The sequence below is a fragment of the Rhinolophus sinicus genome, linkage group LG02, assembly GCF_036562045.2.
Source record: "Rhinolophus sinicus isolate RSC01 linkage group LG02, ASM3656204v1, whole genome shotgun sequence".
Taxonomy (NCBI): domain Eukaryota; kingdom Metazoa; phylum Chordata; class Mammalia; order Chiroptera; family Rhinolophidae; genus Rhinolophus; species Rhinolophus sinicus.
Genome location: NC_133752.1, coordinates 157822485 through 157839237, shown reverse-complemented (window position 1 = coordinate 157839237; position 16753 = coordinate 157822485). Strand labels below are relative to the sequence as shown.

At 34.0% G+C, this 16753-nt stretch overlaps 1 protein-coding gene across 11 annotated transcripts in view; it reads right to left on the bottom strand.

Annotated features, from left to right (window-relative positions):
• Positions 1–16753, bottom strand: part of KIF21A (kinesin family member 21A) — a 132815-nt gene that overhangs the window by 14626 nt on the left and 101436 nt on the right. For 2 of the 11 annotated variants that reach the window (XM_019736418.2, XM_019736387.2), the window contains 8 exons: positions 16634–16654; positions 12060–12120; positions 11410–11464; positions 8586–8800; positions 6134–6238; positions 4576–4704; positions 2442–2480; positions 1734–1748 (listed from right to left, as the gene is read on the bottom strand). In XM_019736418.2, the coding sequence (XP_019591977.2) occupies positions 1734–1748; positions 2442–2480; positions 4576–4704; positions 6134–6238; positions 8586–8800; positions 11410–11464; positions 12060–12120; positions 16634–16654 (640 nt within the window). The remainder of the gene's footprint in view (positions 1–1733; positions 1749–2441; positions 2481–4575; positions 4705–6133; positions 6239–8585; positions 8801–11409; positions 11465–12059; positions 12121–16633; positions 16655–16753) is intronic. The other 9 variants (XM_019736430.2, XM_019736411.2, XM_019736489.2 and 6 more) reach the window with 7 other exon arrangements.

Here is a 16753-nt window from a genome sequence, read left to right as displayed (position 1 = left end):
TAGCTCAATAGGCTGATGAAAGACCAATGAAGAGAAATTTGAAGCAGATTGAGGGAGGACAGGTATCACATTGTGAGGGATATAAATGTCTAACTATTACATTGTTTTATACACCTGAAAATAATAATAATAATGAAAGACACACACAAAACACACACACACACACACAAAGAAACTTAAAGGAGGTATATTTAAGCTCAGAAAAAAAAAACACCTTTCTTTTTAGGGTCTAGTTATAATGATTTCAAAAACTGAAAGGAGTTCATCATTAGAAATAGTATTATCAGGAATTGTTATCATCAGATATGGAAATACACAGTCTAATGCTATTATTTGCATATGTGTGTCAGTTTGAGATTCTTGAAATGCATGCTCAGTAACTTGTTTGTAAGGTAAGAATTTAACCAGATTAAAACTGAAATGGGAGCAAAACCTCCTCAAATGTCTGAATCTGACATTTTGAAATCCTGTTAATGTGAAGGGTATAGCTATGAAGGGAAACCATCAAATTGTAACTATTGCTTAAAATATTAAAAAGATATGATCCAATGCACAGCCAATTGCTACTGTGACATCGCAAACAGAAAATATATGTATGTGTATTCCAACAAGCTGATTATAAAGAAAAAATTGTTAACAGTCTAAGAGTTGTTTTTGATAAGCATTTAATAACACAAATCATCCTAAGAAAAAATTCAGTAGCCTCAATTATGTGATATCATGTCTCCAAAAGATTTCTTTCCTTCAGATTATCAGTTTGATCCTAAGAATTTACTAAATGTTCCCCAATGATGTAACATCCAAAACAATTCTGTCAATCAAGGATTTATTAAATGTTCCCTTGATGCTATACCATCCAATACAATTTGGTCTTGTCAAAGGTTGTAATATTACAAAAGTATTCAGTAAACATATACATCCCGTGACTTATGTATGGCACAGCTCCTGGAGAGCCTCTTTTTCATTCTTATGTATTTTTTTTTCATGTTCCTTTTTTTTTATTTTTATTTTTAGTTTTTATTACTTTCAGGTGCACAAGACAAAGCAATATTTAGACGTTTATCATTTATATCCCTCACACTGTGTGAAACCCCTCCCCCCATCCACTATCCTCTGACATTGCACAGAGCCATTACATTTCCACTGTCTCTATTCCTAATGCTGTACTCTGCTTCTTGTAACCATATACATACATATACATACATACATATATATATATATGATTATAGTTGGCATTCATTATTGTTCAGCTTCAGGTGTACAGTGCAGTGATCAGGCATCTACATCATCCCTGAGGTGGCATTCTTACGTATTTTAATAATATTAATTATTCAACTTCTGAAGAAAAATAATCTCAACATTAAATATAGCATTTTATTAATTAAATAGTGAAAAATGCTCCCTAATATTCAGAATTATTAGAGTTAAGACATATATATATATATATATATATATATATATATATATATATATATATATAACCTTACACCAAAGATAATTTTAAAAACCTAGAATTTGGAAACATACATTCATGGTACTTCTTTCTCTATTAGAATTATTTATTCACATTACGAAATATAGAAATCAGCTTTAAAATAGTTTTTTTAAATGTCGCAAACTTGTACAACAGACTTGATTTGAAGGGAAAAAGTGCTGTTGTTGTTCCATGCAAACCAGTAAAGTCTTGTAATACTGTGAATGAAATTAATTTCCTTTCCCTCCCCCCTGCCTACCTTCTGGAGGATCTACTGATGATCAGCAAAATGGCCGTAAAGCAGGGGAAACGAGTGCAAAAAGAGAGAAGACAAATGATAAGTGGGAAGAGGAAATCATAGAGAGGAAGAAAGAGAAATTAAGGGTCCAAACAAATCCACAGCATGAAAAAAATGTAACACTGTTATTTTAAAAATAGCATCGATAAAAAAAAAATTATTTTTTAAAAAGCTGTTCTATATTCTGTTTCGTTCTTCCTTTCTTTCTTTTGGGGGGTGCAATAATAGCCTTTTTTTTTCTAGTATACCTTCTTTTCATCACAAAACCTGCCATAAATTTTTTATTTTGAAATTGCTAAACTAACAAGAAAATATACCATATTCACCTCCCACACTCTAAGGTATTGTAAATACTTAATCACTGAGGAGCAACACTTCTTGAAATCAATATTCATAGAACTTAATTTCTTTTAAAGAAAAGATTTAGATTACAGATAGAAAACAAATATCAAAAGTTTTTTATGATATTATGCAAAAAAGTATGCCACTACTTTGTCTAAAACATATCACAAAAACATATTAAAGTTAATATTTTAAAAATATTAGTGCATTTATATAGTTTACAACAAGTTATGCATGCAACAAAAACAAGACTGGCTTAGAGTTTCTAAGAAGGCATTTTAGAACGTCATGAAATGCCAGAATTTAGGAAAGATAGAAAGAAAGTACCTGTGTACCTCCGACAGAGAGGAATCACTTTCATCAGACCTACAGTGAAAGAGTTAGAATTATGAGGAGAAAGAATACAGATTTCAACAGGTAAAGACCCTGAGATTGTACTGAAAATCACCAGTATGAGTAATAGAAATACAGCAAACACTTCCTTCACAGCACCCTGTTTTTCTATTTGCACTGGATGTCAGCAAATTCAATGCATAGTTAAATCAGGTAAAATATTTGATTCTTATGTTTTCTACAAAGACTTTGGGAAAAACTTTTCTATTACTGATCCACAGAACCCATCTATCCTCACTTCTAAAATGTAGGCCCTGAAGAGGAACAATACCAAGTAAGTAAAATACATTACTTCAATATTTTATTTAATTGACTAGTACCAGACAAAATTTCCCATTTCAATAAGTATTAATGAATTTTATTCATCTTGATAATTACTTTAGATTTAGACTCTAATTTGGAAGTTGCCCAAATACATTACATGTTTGCAAGGAAAACAAATCACTCATAATTTAATAATCTTCGACTTTTAACTTATCTCAAAAACATGGAGTTCTGACTAGGGAGTCCCTCAATAATAGTTGGGGGACTTTAGTAGGATTTGAAAAATAGGTGAGCTATTCCTGTGAGCCCTACCCTATACCCTCCAAGACTGGCAATGATTCTGGTTACAAAAATCTGTTTGGCTTGTATAATAAGCCTGGAGACAATGAGACTGGCATGGACTGTAAGCGGAAATAATGTGTGAGATCTACTTCCAGTTGATGAAACATGTTAGTCTCAGAAAGGAGCCCAAAAGCAAGTGATTCAAAAGGTAGGTGAGTTTTAGAAAGTGTAGAGTAGTCAGTTATTCTGAGTTAACTTATAGAGATGACAACAGTCATTTGTTGGTAGCTTACAAAGTATTTCAGTAAAAGATATAGAACTATGATTCGTTTGTCAAGATTATCAAAACATTGACAGAAAACTTTATGATTGTGAACACAAGGTAAATGAAATTTAGCAATTCTTCATACCACTAGTGAAAATGGATTTCCCAAAGACATTCCTAATGTTCTTCTACTCTTTTCTCAATTAAATGAGAAGTATGACTTAACAATGTTAGGGTATTTTTTCAGTAACACAATATTTACCTAACTAGATCAGTTTAAAGGACATGCCATCTACTGATTAAACTATATTAAAATCTAATCAAGTATTTCATCTATAAATTAAGTAGATTAAAAATGATTTCAAAATGATAGTGTGTTTCTCTAAGACTATAGAGCCATTTACCATGATCTAAACACTCCAGACATCTTAAACAGAATCCTTTTAATTTCAGAAATTGTTGATATATACAGAGAGATTATAGCATAGAAAGGAAATAATTGGGGTGGGAGACTGGATATCAACTACATACATATACAATGTTATCATTCAGAGTCAAAGCGGGTAAGCCAGAGTTAATAAATACCTTACAGCAGCATTGTTAGTGTTGAATTCTTGCATGAGAGATTCTGGCTCAATGTGAGAATACTTTTTCACTTCAAATTTAATGAAAATAGTATTTTCCACACCCTTCCAACTTCTCTTCCCCAACAACCCATCCTCAGTCCTATTCCTTCACCCATACAGGTACCCTTTTATTCCAAGAACACAATTACCGAAGTTTTCTGGTGGCTTTATACAGAACAACCAAATGATAATAACATGTTACCCATATAGCAATGGTCTGTGTAGGCTGTTATATCCACCAAAGATAAAATAATTTGCCCCTTTTCAACTCAGGCTATCTGGATTAGAGGCTTCTGTGGGCTCATAGAAGCTGAGGTATCCCAAGAAATTTAAACTTCAAATGTTCTCAAAGTTATTTTCAGTTCTAATGGAAAAGAAAAAGCAAGACAAGTGCTGAAAGTATAGCAATGCAAATCTACAAAATGGAATAACGTTCAGCAGGAAAATAATTTTCAGTAATTTTGTCTATATGGTTCATATCCTGTTGGACAAACACATAAAATATGGCAAGAGTTCATAAATAAGACTCCATCTCCCACAGAAAGAGATGGCTAAATGTTTTCTACAGACTGTATTGAAAGGTTCAGAATATTGTAATAAATAGTTGGGTCTCCTTTCCATAATGACTTACTTATCCTGCTGAACTGATGTGTTTCCCTGAGAAACAGTAAGACGATTAAAAACATTCAGTTCATTACGGGGCCGGCTTGGTGGGGAAGAAGGAGGTGAAAGACTAGCCTCTGAGGTTCCAGAATCTGAGCTACAAGAAAAAAAGAACATTAAATAGGTGGCTTTAATTGGTTATGATTTGTTAGGAATGTTATATGAAACATGCTTTAAAAAAAAAAAAGCTTTTCATTAGAGAACTTCTTCCTTCTGTCTTTCCCTTCTTCATTCCTTCCTTCTTCTCTTCCTTTTTTTGTAAGATGAAACGCACTCTGAATAATTAAAAAATTTTTCCACTGAATTTTGTTACATTGGCCACAAGATGGCACTAAAGAAAAGTTGTATCTGTTGAAACCTAAAGTCAGGACAAATAAAGCAAGACAAATTTAAAATTATATAATTTTAGAGCTGAGACCGAGTTGCTCATTTTACAGGCAAGGAAACAGATCCAGAGAGTTGACGAGTAATTTGCCTACTCAAATGATTCATTCATTTATTTTTTAAATTACTGATTTACTCCATTCCCCATCTTTCACTTATTCTTGAGACATTTGATTCAGTAGAAACAGGCAAATTACATCTTTAAATACAGGAAGCAAGGGTGATTAGAAGGATAATTTCCATGATATTCAAGTCAGCTAAATCAGTGGTCAAAGTAGAGAGTGTGCAGGGGGAATGGGGATGGTATAAGATTGCCCACTTAGTAGGTACAGAAAATATACGAAAACTTCTTCTTTCATACTTATTTTTATGTTAAAGATATTTGCTTTACCAATATTTAAAGGTAGGTTGGCATTGACACTCACTCAAGGCCACGTCAAAGATCCACCTGCCACCTGCAGTTCATTAGGTGACCTCAGGGAGGAGTGGGGGTGCCACAGAGTAGAGGGTGACAGTGGCTCTCACCCATTCATTCACCTTTCTGCATGTTGTGGTGTTGCAATTTACAAATGCTCAGTTATGTGGGTCATCAGATTATGTTGTCACTGTTAAGTAAACTAACCCTCACAAGACATACCAATAGCTTTGAAAAGGTTTCAGAAAAAAAAAAATTGATAATACCAAGTGAAACACAAAAGAGCAAGGAAATGGTACAATTCTCACACCCTCTAACTCTAGTTTTGTTTTTCAACCACTTTAAAGAGGTGAAGTCAATGTCAGTTTCATCAGATGACAGCCAGGATTAACTTCAAATTTATCTAGATTAGTTGAAGTATAGATTTAATAAACCTCTCCCTGAGTGCATATTAACTCCTGTAATAATATACACCAATAATTGAAAAATATGTAAGAGTACATGATTGGGTGCAAGTGCTCAAATATTTTTATGGGCGTATATGACCAAGAAATTTAGAAGACCACTTAGCCAAGCCAATAACTGACTTGATTGCCTTGATTAGTCAAACCAGTGATAAGCACAGAGCCAGCCTCAATCTACAAAATAATTTCACTATTGTCCTTTAGCATCTACAGGCAGCAGGCATTTTATACAATCTAATAGATATAAAGCATGAGTAACTTACTGTTTTTGTTCCTTGGCCTTTGATTTTTCTTTCTCATATGCCTTTCTCCTGGTTATAGGGGAAGGCTCCGGTAGTTTTTTTTCTGATAGAGATGGCTGTCTGGAACTAAAATAGAAAAAGATTCTATAATCATCTAATTTTAAAAATGTACATATAACTTTGTTTGGCACATAGTCAACCTAAAACTTTTAATAGATTAATAACTGGAACTTGAGGAAGATTTCTAGGGAACAAAATAATAAAACTAGGGCAGGAAAATATTACATGGGTTATTTTTAGTTAATGGAAGCTTAATAACTATACATTTAATTTTTAAATTGACAATCTTATTAAATATATGCAAACCCATTACCTTTGAATATAAAAATCAATGCCAAATAGCTAAAATACATATTTTATTTTAAACATAGTGTTTACGTTTGATCAGAATTGCTTCACTTGAAGAAAAATTATCTTTACAGTTTTAGAAGAACAAAATTTTAGAATATCAGGATATAAAAAACTGAGATTTAATTAATTATATTTAGACATAATCACAACAAAACAGTACTATAGGTAATTGCAAAAAAACCCACATAATTATTTTAATTAACTATTTTACTAAATTTGTAACTAACAAGTTTTTACAATTAAAATACTTTTGCCTTATAAATTTTAAAAGTTGAATAGTGGCTATATAATTGACAATTTAAGACTATGAATTTTGTGTATGATGGTAATAAATTTTAATTGAAAAAATAAATTTTTGCTATCCTTAGCTAGTTATATTAAGAAGGAAAAAAAATCCACTGAGGAATTGGAAAGTAAGATCCCCAGAAAGGACTTACATGATTTCTATTTAAAAGGAAAACTAAATATAAGTAAACTTTGTGTGCCTAATTTTTCTAATCAGAGGAAATCAAATTTTAGAAATTCTGCATCATTTAAGTCACAAGGGCCATCCAAGTAAATTATTTTACTTTCTGCAATAAAAATCAAGCAGTAATGGCTTATTAAGAGTTACTGTAGCAAGCACATGACCAACTCTTAATTTGTACAGAATCACACAAGCATCTGAATTTATGAAAACTCGAAAATAAATTATGTGAAGAGAGAGTCCAGAAGATATTTTCTATCACCTGTCATAGAGAATACACTTTTAAATAAATAAAAAAGGCAAAAAGAAGGTATTACCTGAATCTGGATTCCAGGCCATAGATTTAGTCTTGAAGTTCCAAAAGTCTCTACTCATCTGACAGACTAAACGCTGAATATATGTGTGTGGGTTCCTAAAACCTGTTCTCAGTTCTAGCTTACCACCTTCGCCAAAAGCATTTCTTCTATTATCATCTTATCAAAAAAGCACTGAAGCCACAAGCTATACTGGTTAGCAATTTCTAACAGCAAATCCAATAGTTAATGACATAGGCCATCTCAAGCACGTGCAAGAAAGTTCTGTCATCATTAAAATTAATTTTGAAATTAAAGGTTGCAGATGGGCTTACTGAATGGAAGACAATGGAACTATCTTCATAAAATGAAGAAAGTTATGGCAAACAGAGATATTCAAAGGGTGAAAGTTTGTTATATTTTATTTGCAGAGTCATATACCAGGTTGCTTTTTTGGCAATATTTCTGAATGCTGTGATGTATTCATCCTATAAATCATTTTCAAGATCATATGTGAGGGTTAGTTTGAAAAGCATCATTAAAGATCTTTGTCACTGAATGGTCTAATTTTAATATAACTTTCAAAACACACATACACACACAACGTACACACATATACTGGCCTGTACAGGGAAATCTTTATTTGTCGTCAAGATAATAATGAAAAATTTCTCATTAAGATTTATTTTGAATAATTTTTTGTTCAGATTATCATAGGTGGGAGACAGAATATTCCCTCCTTGAAATCTTTAATAATACCAATGAAAATACTTTGTGTGTACACTCGTCAGACATGTAATGTGCTTGAAGGCAAAGAACTAGGTAAGCCCAAAATGTATTGTTTGTAATTCATATTTCTCTTTTTCTTTTTAAAGGGTCAGCAAAGGTTTACTATTCTGACCAGGCTCTTACAACCAGGACGTACATAATTTAGAGCAAATTTAAGAGTTTTAAAGCTTCAGTTTTATATAATTGTTTTATAGGTATAATTTCAATTTAGGGGTTTCTAAATACATTTTATCTGTAATTCATATCTCAGCCTTTATAAAAATTATAATCCCATAAGAATTACCCTAAAACTGAGAAATAGGACAATGCAATTCAACAAAGAACATCTCATCTCAAATGATTTTAAATGCCCCCCAAATTAGGTGAGATAACACATACCTAACAGAAATTACTTTGAAAACCAGAGATCTTATTTACGTAAATATTTAAAAATAGAAATAAGGCATTAGCAACATGCACATTTAATAAAAAGAAAAGCCAAAAGAAAGGAAGTTAGTGTAGCTGGGCCACTTACATGCTGCCTATCTTAGAAGGAAAGCCAGATGGGGGAGGGAGTTCTTTTTCCCTAGCAGAAGTACCACTTGTGTCTGTATTCATTCCAATCTCTTGCCCTTCTGCAACAGGTGTAAGAGGGCCAGGCAAGGAGGCATCTCCTGTACTAGTGTCTGAGGCTAGTTCACTGCTATCTGCATACAGCAATTCCATCTGAGTGGTGGTTCTCCTTCGGGCCTAGTCAGAGAATGGAAGGAAAAGCAATCAGGGGCAAACTTGCGCAGAGAAGATGATCAGGAAATAGAGATTTAATATTAATTTGAAATAGGTAATAACATTTAGCGTATCTTTTCCTAGCAAGTGTGTTAAACATAGTGTGTAAGATCGTGACAAGCCAGAGCTATAGCCAGGTAAGGCTTTTACAGGCCATAATAGCAGTCAACACTTGTATTGTACTTATTATATGCCGGGCATTGTTCTAAACACTTTATGTTAGCACGTACTATTAGCACGTACTATAACACTTTATATTAGCACGTACTATCATTATCCTAATTCACAAATGAGGAAACTGATGTACAGAAAAGCTAAGTAATTAGCCCAAAGTCACAAAGCTAGTAAGTGACAAAGCCAGATTGAAAACCAGGCAATCTGCGCTATCCTGCCACTCATGGCCAGCTCCCTCAGCATATAATTTAAAATAAAAAACAAAGAAAGAAAGAGAGAAAGGAAGGAAGGGAGGGAGGGAGGGAGGGAGGGAGGGAGGGAGGGAGGGAGGAAGAAAAAATTAAACAAAAATATAATTGCAGGGAAGCTGATTAAATTCTAAAATTTTCTTATGCTTACATGCTTTATTCAATACCAATTTTAATTTTATTTTAAATTTTATCTTAATATCAATTTTTACATCTGTTTCTTAATTTTGTTACCCTGCTCCACTGATGCCTTATTTGTGTGTTTAATCTGTCTGCTGGATAATTCAACACCAGACTGCAGCAGCTTTCAGTGTCATGAAGAGGCAGGTGAAGGTCATTTTCTTAGAATCTAAACTCACTATAAGCATTCCCTTTTTTACTCTTGAAAACAAATGACTACCCTGTTGTTGCTCAGAGTTGTTATCATTAAGGTATTAACAGATAATCACGGTGTTTACCAGATTGCTAGCCTCTACAGGGCAGGCACCTGTTTTATTCAACTTTATATCCCCTGCACTTAACAGAGTACTTGTACATGCCTATTTAAAATATACAGTCAACTTCATTTTTTCAAAGGAAAAATAAATGGCATGAGATCCTTCCAGGCATCTTTGCAGTTCAAAAGGAGTAGTAGGTAGCACTTCAGAAAACTCTGGGGAAGAGAAGGCCCTGCAGCCAGTTTTTTTACACTGTCAATTTTCTCCACTGCCAATGACCCAGGGCAGAGTGGATTCATGTCCTTGGGACTTCCTAACACAGTGGTTCGTTCAGGAGATGACCTATAGGCCACCACTTTCCATCTCCCTCTGATGTTCCACAAGGGCAGAAATAACTAGGCTCACAGGCCTGAAAGATGCAGGTTACCTTAATAGAGTCTCTCCTCCGCTTAAGACTGGATCCAAATAACACGAGAATGTTTTCTCTTCTTTGAGATGTGGTAACTTCTTCTTAGTCACTCAGAGTTAAAAAACAAACTACATGACCCCAAGCCAGTAGCTCAAAAACCACACATAGAGTTTGGAGATGTTTTTTGATTGGCTTGCCCAGTGTTTTAAAGATAGGGAAACTCTACATAAAAATCTATATTTAAGGCTTCTCTTCAAAAACCAAAGGATCTGGTAACCTCAGGCCCATATTCAATCATGGCAAAAATGAGCAAGAGTTGAGTGGTGGCTCTTTGCTTCAGATGGGGAATGTCCTCTTCAAGTAATCATAATGACCCCAACTCATGATTTTATATCCAGCCAAACTACTCATTTACATTACCACACTTACCACTGTACTGTACACCTTAAATCCATCCTGTCCATTTGCACAGTATTATTCTTTCAGGTCCTGATCCTATCCATTCCAATATTTACTAAGCACTGCAAGACTTCTTTGTTTTCAAATATCTTAAAATGGTTAGTTAATTCATCTAATATCAAATGTTACCAACACTCAATATGACATGTACTATGTGTATCTTACACATTTAACACCATGTATATTTATATATATATATATATATATATATATATATATATTTAACTTTATAAATATGCATTGTAGCCTCATTAGTTTTTAATACAATATGATGATTAAGAGTTGGCTTATTATTCAAACCACTTTAGGCTACTAGTTAAACAAAGTATGAAACACCTTAGACATATACGCATGTTAAATTTTCAAAAATCTCCCACCAATTCAAAGGATTTACATTATATGCCACTACTGGTCTACAATTTAGTTAACCAATTGTTCTAAAATTACTATTGTCTAGTAATTTGTGACCATCTCCTATATTATTAGAAACTTTAGGTAACTTTAATAAATTAGCATAACTTCCTTAATGGGTAATAAACTAAAAACCTAAAAAAACCTGAAAAAAAAGAAAAGAATTGGTCTCTGTAATTATATCTTATCTAGTGGAAAAAGTATGAGACTATAGTAAAGTGAAAGTTCCATTAAAGAGAAAATGTTCAATATAAATTTTTTTCAAAGGGGAATATGGTAAAGAACTAAATTTCTTAACATGAAAGCTTTGGTAAAAGCATGCCTACTTGCTAACCTATTAACGGATCCAGCCTGAGGACTATGTATTTGTGATAATATTATAAAAGAACAGTGGGGGGCGGGAAATGTTTACCTGGAATTTTTGATCTTCCTTACCTTATTTTTAGGTTTCACTTCACCACAAAGCTTCATAAGGTCTGAAGACAGCGTGCTATGTGCAAAGAAATAATTAACCACAAAATTAAAAGGAATTTTACCAGAGGGTACGGGGGGAAAGGGGTGGTAGAAGAGGGTAAAGGGGGTCAACTATATGGTGATGGAAGGAGAACTGACTCTGGGTGGTGAACACACAATGTGATATATAGATGATGTATTACAGAATTGTATACTCGAAACCTATGTAGTTTTGTTGACCATTGTCATCCCAATAAATTTTAATTAAAAAAAGATTAAAAGGGAACTTATCGAACCTGTATGTCCTCTATGTTTATAACTATGGAAAAAATTGTATATGCCTATCTATGGAAAAAAAGAAAGATAATATTTAACATTGAAATGAACTAATTAAAAAATTAATTAATTTTCCTTCCTTAAATATTCCAATATTTTTATTTTAATATTTGTGGTGATCAAGCATGACCACATGCTAGTGTGATTTCATATTACTGTTTCTAGTGCTATTCACCTACCCATAAAATTCAAAATTATTTGTTTTATAAGAGTAATTGTTTGAAGCAACAAGACAAAAGTTTTAAAAATATTACAGAAACAAGTAAAATCTACTAAGTTTCCAAAGGCTCTCTTACCTTCCTTCTGATCCTGGGCTGTTTAAAGGTGCATCCTCATCAGTACTATCCTCTACATTTTCTAAAAAAAGAAAAAAAAAAATGTCCAAAATGTAAGTGTTATCCACATTTCCGAATTTGAATGATGACTGCAATGCAATCCCTATGCTACAATGAACTTCAGCCCAAGGTTTCCATTTGGGCACTTTTGGTTTTAGTAATTGAATCACAATAGAAATGCAGAAAAATATTTCTAAGAAAACCTTTTGATTATATGTCCTAGGATGAGAAAAAAAACGTGTTCAAAATAGGAAAAGCCCAAGTTTGAATGATAAAACATGGAAGAACATTTGTAGGATCAAAATGAAATCATGTATTTATCAGAGCATGTATAATTATATATTTTTTCAGGATGTGTATTTATCTCATGCTATTGAAATATATGAAAACTCACTGAGGAAAAGACAAGATTAAAGAATATGATGCATGAGCTTCTTTTAATGTAGTAGCCCAACTTCAAAAACTGTATGTGTAATCACACTTGTTACATTTCATGAGTAGGCCAACTTATTTAAATATTTTCCTCTCCTTTTATTTTTGTTTTCAAGAAGAGAGAGTGTGAGTGTGTGTGTGTGAGTGTTTGTGTGTGTGTGTGTGTGTGTGTGTGTGTGTGTGTGAGTGTGTGCTGGTACTCAGACGTTACACATCAGCATGCAGCTCATTCATGTGTACACACAAAAGACGAAAACAATAGGTTTGCATGCAACGATTTTGTAAATGAATACAAATAAACCACTGCTATTTCAGGACAACTCTAGCAGACTAGTAAAAAAAGAGGAAAAAAAGCAAACAAATAAAACTAATTAAGAGTCAATAAATAAAACAGCCACAGAGAATAAACCATTTAAAATGTCAGTGAGCAACTAACATAGCTGCAGGTTTTCAAAACACACATCTTATTACGAAATCATCCCACAAAACTAAAGACAGCACTACAAATAACATATATTAATAAAAATATGTATGAATCATACCCTTTTAACTTTTAATTTTATATCATACAGGTGGATTGCACACACAAGTCAACTAATTCCTTTCTCTGATGCTCCCGTTCTTCCTCACTGTTTAGCAGGTATTTCAATAGAAATTCAGTAATACTTGATAGATGACAGTATTACCTAAGACGAAGCCTATCAAGGACCTAAAAGTGGCATTTAATTTCTGAAGTGAAGAAAACAGTGGTCTCAAAGGCAATGTGTGCCTTGAAGTCCACCATTAGAGGAAGGCCCAAGGACTTGCTTCACAGACAGATAATTGAGTGCTGAGGTGACTGAATTAGTTGATCATATAAAAATGGGGTTATAAAGAAATGACAAACCTAGCCTTTATTTTTCCATATATGAAAGTGGGCTAAGATTGGCTAGCATTTTTCTTGTAGGAAGAAACCCGTTACTATGTTAAATTATGTGAGCACTTGGTAAAAACGGCTTAGCTCCTGCTTACACATGTACACTTATTTAGAGATAACTATGGTTTGACATAGCCAACCTGGCCAGAGGATAGAGGCGCCACCTAGGCAGTCACCAAATCAGACCCCTCTTCAGGACTTAGCTTAGTATGACCACTATGGTCATCTGGGAGGCAGAACACATGCCATCACCTCACTCTCAACTCTGAGAACATAAATCCAGCCCAACACCCGCTTCTTTTCTCATCGCCACAGAATCAAAGCTCAAGGCAGAGATTTATAACTCCCGAATGCCTTAAATTCATCCATATCAGTGTGAGGTTGCACAATCTCACCTCACTGGAAGTTGACCAAATACTTTTAAAGTTATTTTTTAAAAGTTATTTAAAAAGTAGTATACAGGAAAGAGTTAACGCAGCAGCCTAGAGACTGCTATCCTTAGAAAGGCTTGCTTGCGTGGTCGGACTTTGGCATCTGGAAACTTGGCTGTCAGAGCATCCCCAGTCACCAGTCAACAAACGAGAGTAGGTCACTGTACCTAGAATGTTAGTGCAAACAGTATGGCTTATGCCAACTTCCTGCTTTCCTTCTGGAAGGCTGGAGTCCTGGTATGTACTAGACAGAAGGTACGTATGTGACCAGGTCCCAGGCAAAACCTTGGATGCTGAGTGTCTAATGGACTTCCCTGGATATACATTGCACATATGTTGCTGCATTTTCATTCCGGGGGTAAAAGTACATTCCATGAGAGACTTCTCATGGGAGAGAGAGAACATAAGGAAGCCTGGACATGGATTTCTCCAGACCCCATCTGTGTTTTTCCCCTCATGACACAGCTGGGTATCCTTCCTACATGCTCTCGTGAATCTATGCCATGCATACGATATGCTGAGCCCCATGACAGCAAATGTCCAAAGACAGGGATGATTTTATGGACCCTGACATAGCAAGGGAAAGAAGAAGGGAAAATAAAGATGTTCTTCAAAGGCTACAAAACTACAAGCCTGCTACCCTCTAGCCTTATGTTCCATCATCTTCTGCCATGTACAAGTACTTGTTGGTCCAATGCGCCAACCTGCTTGAAGGCCTCATGCACACAACATTTTGGCTAAATCTTGGTGCTTTAGCTTAGTCACTGCCTAGACTCACTCTTCTCAGGCCCCCCTTCCATCTTGTCTTTTGCCTGGCTAACTCTTTTTCTTCCTTTATGTTTCAGCTCAAATGTCACCTCCTCAGATAGCCTTCATTGCTTCCTCTATTCTTGTTGCGTGGCCCCGTTCTGTGCTCCCGTAACTCCTTTGATATATCCCAATCACTGCCCTCATTATAATGTATCATAATCTGTTCATGGTCTGTCACCCTCAGCAAGGCAGCAAGTCCATAAGGGCAACATTTTGTGTCTTATTCATCTTTGAATTCCAGCACTCTGCCCAACACTTGAGATAAAATTGGAACTAAATAAATGTTTTCAAAGCAATGTATACATGACTGTCTAACTTTTGTAGATTTAACTTCCTAATTTTTTTTTTTCCTCTTCCCATGCTTTTCCGCCAAGCACCTCTGGGCTAGATTTATAGGCTCAATTTCTAGGGTGAATTTCTGCTGTAAGACACAGGTTGCATCAGTTACATGGGTTCCCATTCTCGGCTTTTGACCCTTCTTCAAGCTATATAGATAATTGAAAGTTGTTTGAAACTTGTGAAAAAGCAACACTGCTCAGCAAATTAGTAGTTTATTATTTTCCACACAAAAGGACATTAAAGAAGGCATTGCATTTTCCTTCCAGGTTAAAAGAGACAATGGACCTAAATAAGAATTTACCTATTACTATAAGTTGAGCCACTAAGAAAAAGAAGAGCAAAGAAGAGGAGAAGGAGGAGGAGTGGAGGGAAAGAAAGAGGAGGAAGAGAGGAAAAGAAATGTGTTGATAACACATAGAATGGCAAAAATTCTGGTTATAATCTAGGAACTTGAGCAACCATAGGTAGGATATAACCCATCCTACTTGTTCTACCTACACTTGCTTTAGCTTGAGCAACTAAAAAGTAGTAGCTTTTCCATATCTATATTACGCAGTTGATCTCAAGGAAATATTACTTTGAGATTAACATGGAGTATAAACACCTAAAAAACCATACAGCTCATGTGTTTTATTTGTGTAACATCATTTAAAATAAATTCACATTCATAGATTATGTTTATTCTAATGACACAGAAAGATAATTAACATTTAATCTTTCAGTTACATTCCTCTTCTTTAAGTATAAGCATTTAGAAAACTTTTGACAGCTGTTAATCAGGAAGAAAAAAAAAAGATCAGACTGTGAAATAATTTTAATTAAATAAAAACTGCTCCAAAATATTCATCCAGAAAAATCATAAGGAATAAAATTGCCCTTATTGCTTTGTCTTGTGCACCTGAACTAATTTTAAAAAAATAAAAATTTGCCCTGATACTCCTGGTTCCTTCAAGTGTATAATCACTGAGCGGAGCAGAGAGATTCCTAAAGGATGGGTGTAGTTCAAGTGCATGTTGAGGTGGCAAGAGAAAGAGGTTGAAAGTCTCTATAGGCAATGATCCCTGAATATATGTTATGATTATAAATATTGTTTCAATCTGTTCATATAAAAATCCTAAAAAAAAAAGTCCTTTGGATAGTTTTATTCAATTTACAGTATTAAAATATATGCGCTTAATTTTACAAAAATTGAGAATAGTTGAGAATCTAGCAAATACATACCAAAAGCAAATAAACACCAGAGAAAGTTATTTATGAAGTTAAAACAACAGATGTAAGTTAACAGATCTGTTTAAAAATTAAAAAAGAAATATATAGTCCTCTTTTTCCAACAAGATAGAGAAAGAAGAGCTCATGAAACTGGAGCCACAATTGCAGTTCAAATAAAGCATACTTATTTAAACATCTAAGAATTTTAAAATCAGAAATGTGTAAGAAAGACAAAAGACTTAGTATGTTTGTGGTCATGGGTACATTTCAAAAAAGATCATGCAAAAACCAGTGGTTGCCAATAAAAATTTTAAAAATAAGATGTACCACAATTAGTGTACATGAACAATTAGTAATTCATGCAGCTGTAGGGTACACAGAAAGCTAAACATACTTACCTAATGGTACGCTATCTAGATCTGTGTAAATAACAGCAAAAAGGAAACAAAATACTCCAATCAAAACAGATCCAATGTTAAAATTCCCACATAAAACAAGATTATTTACCCTTTCTAAGA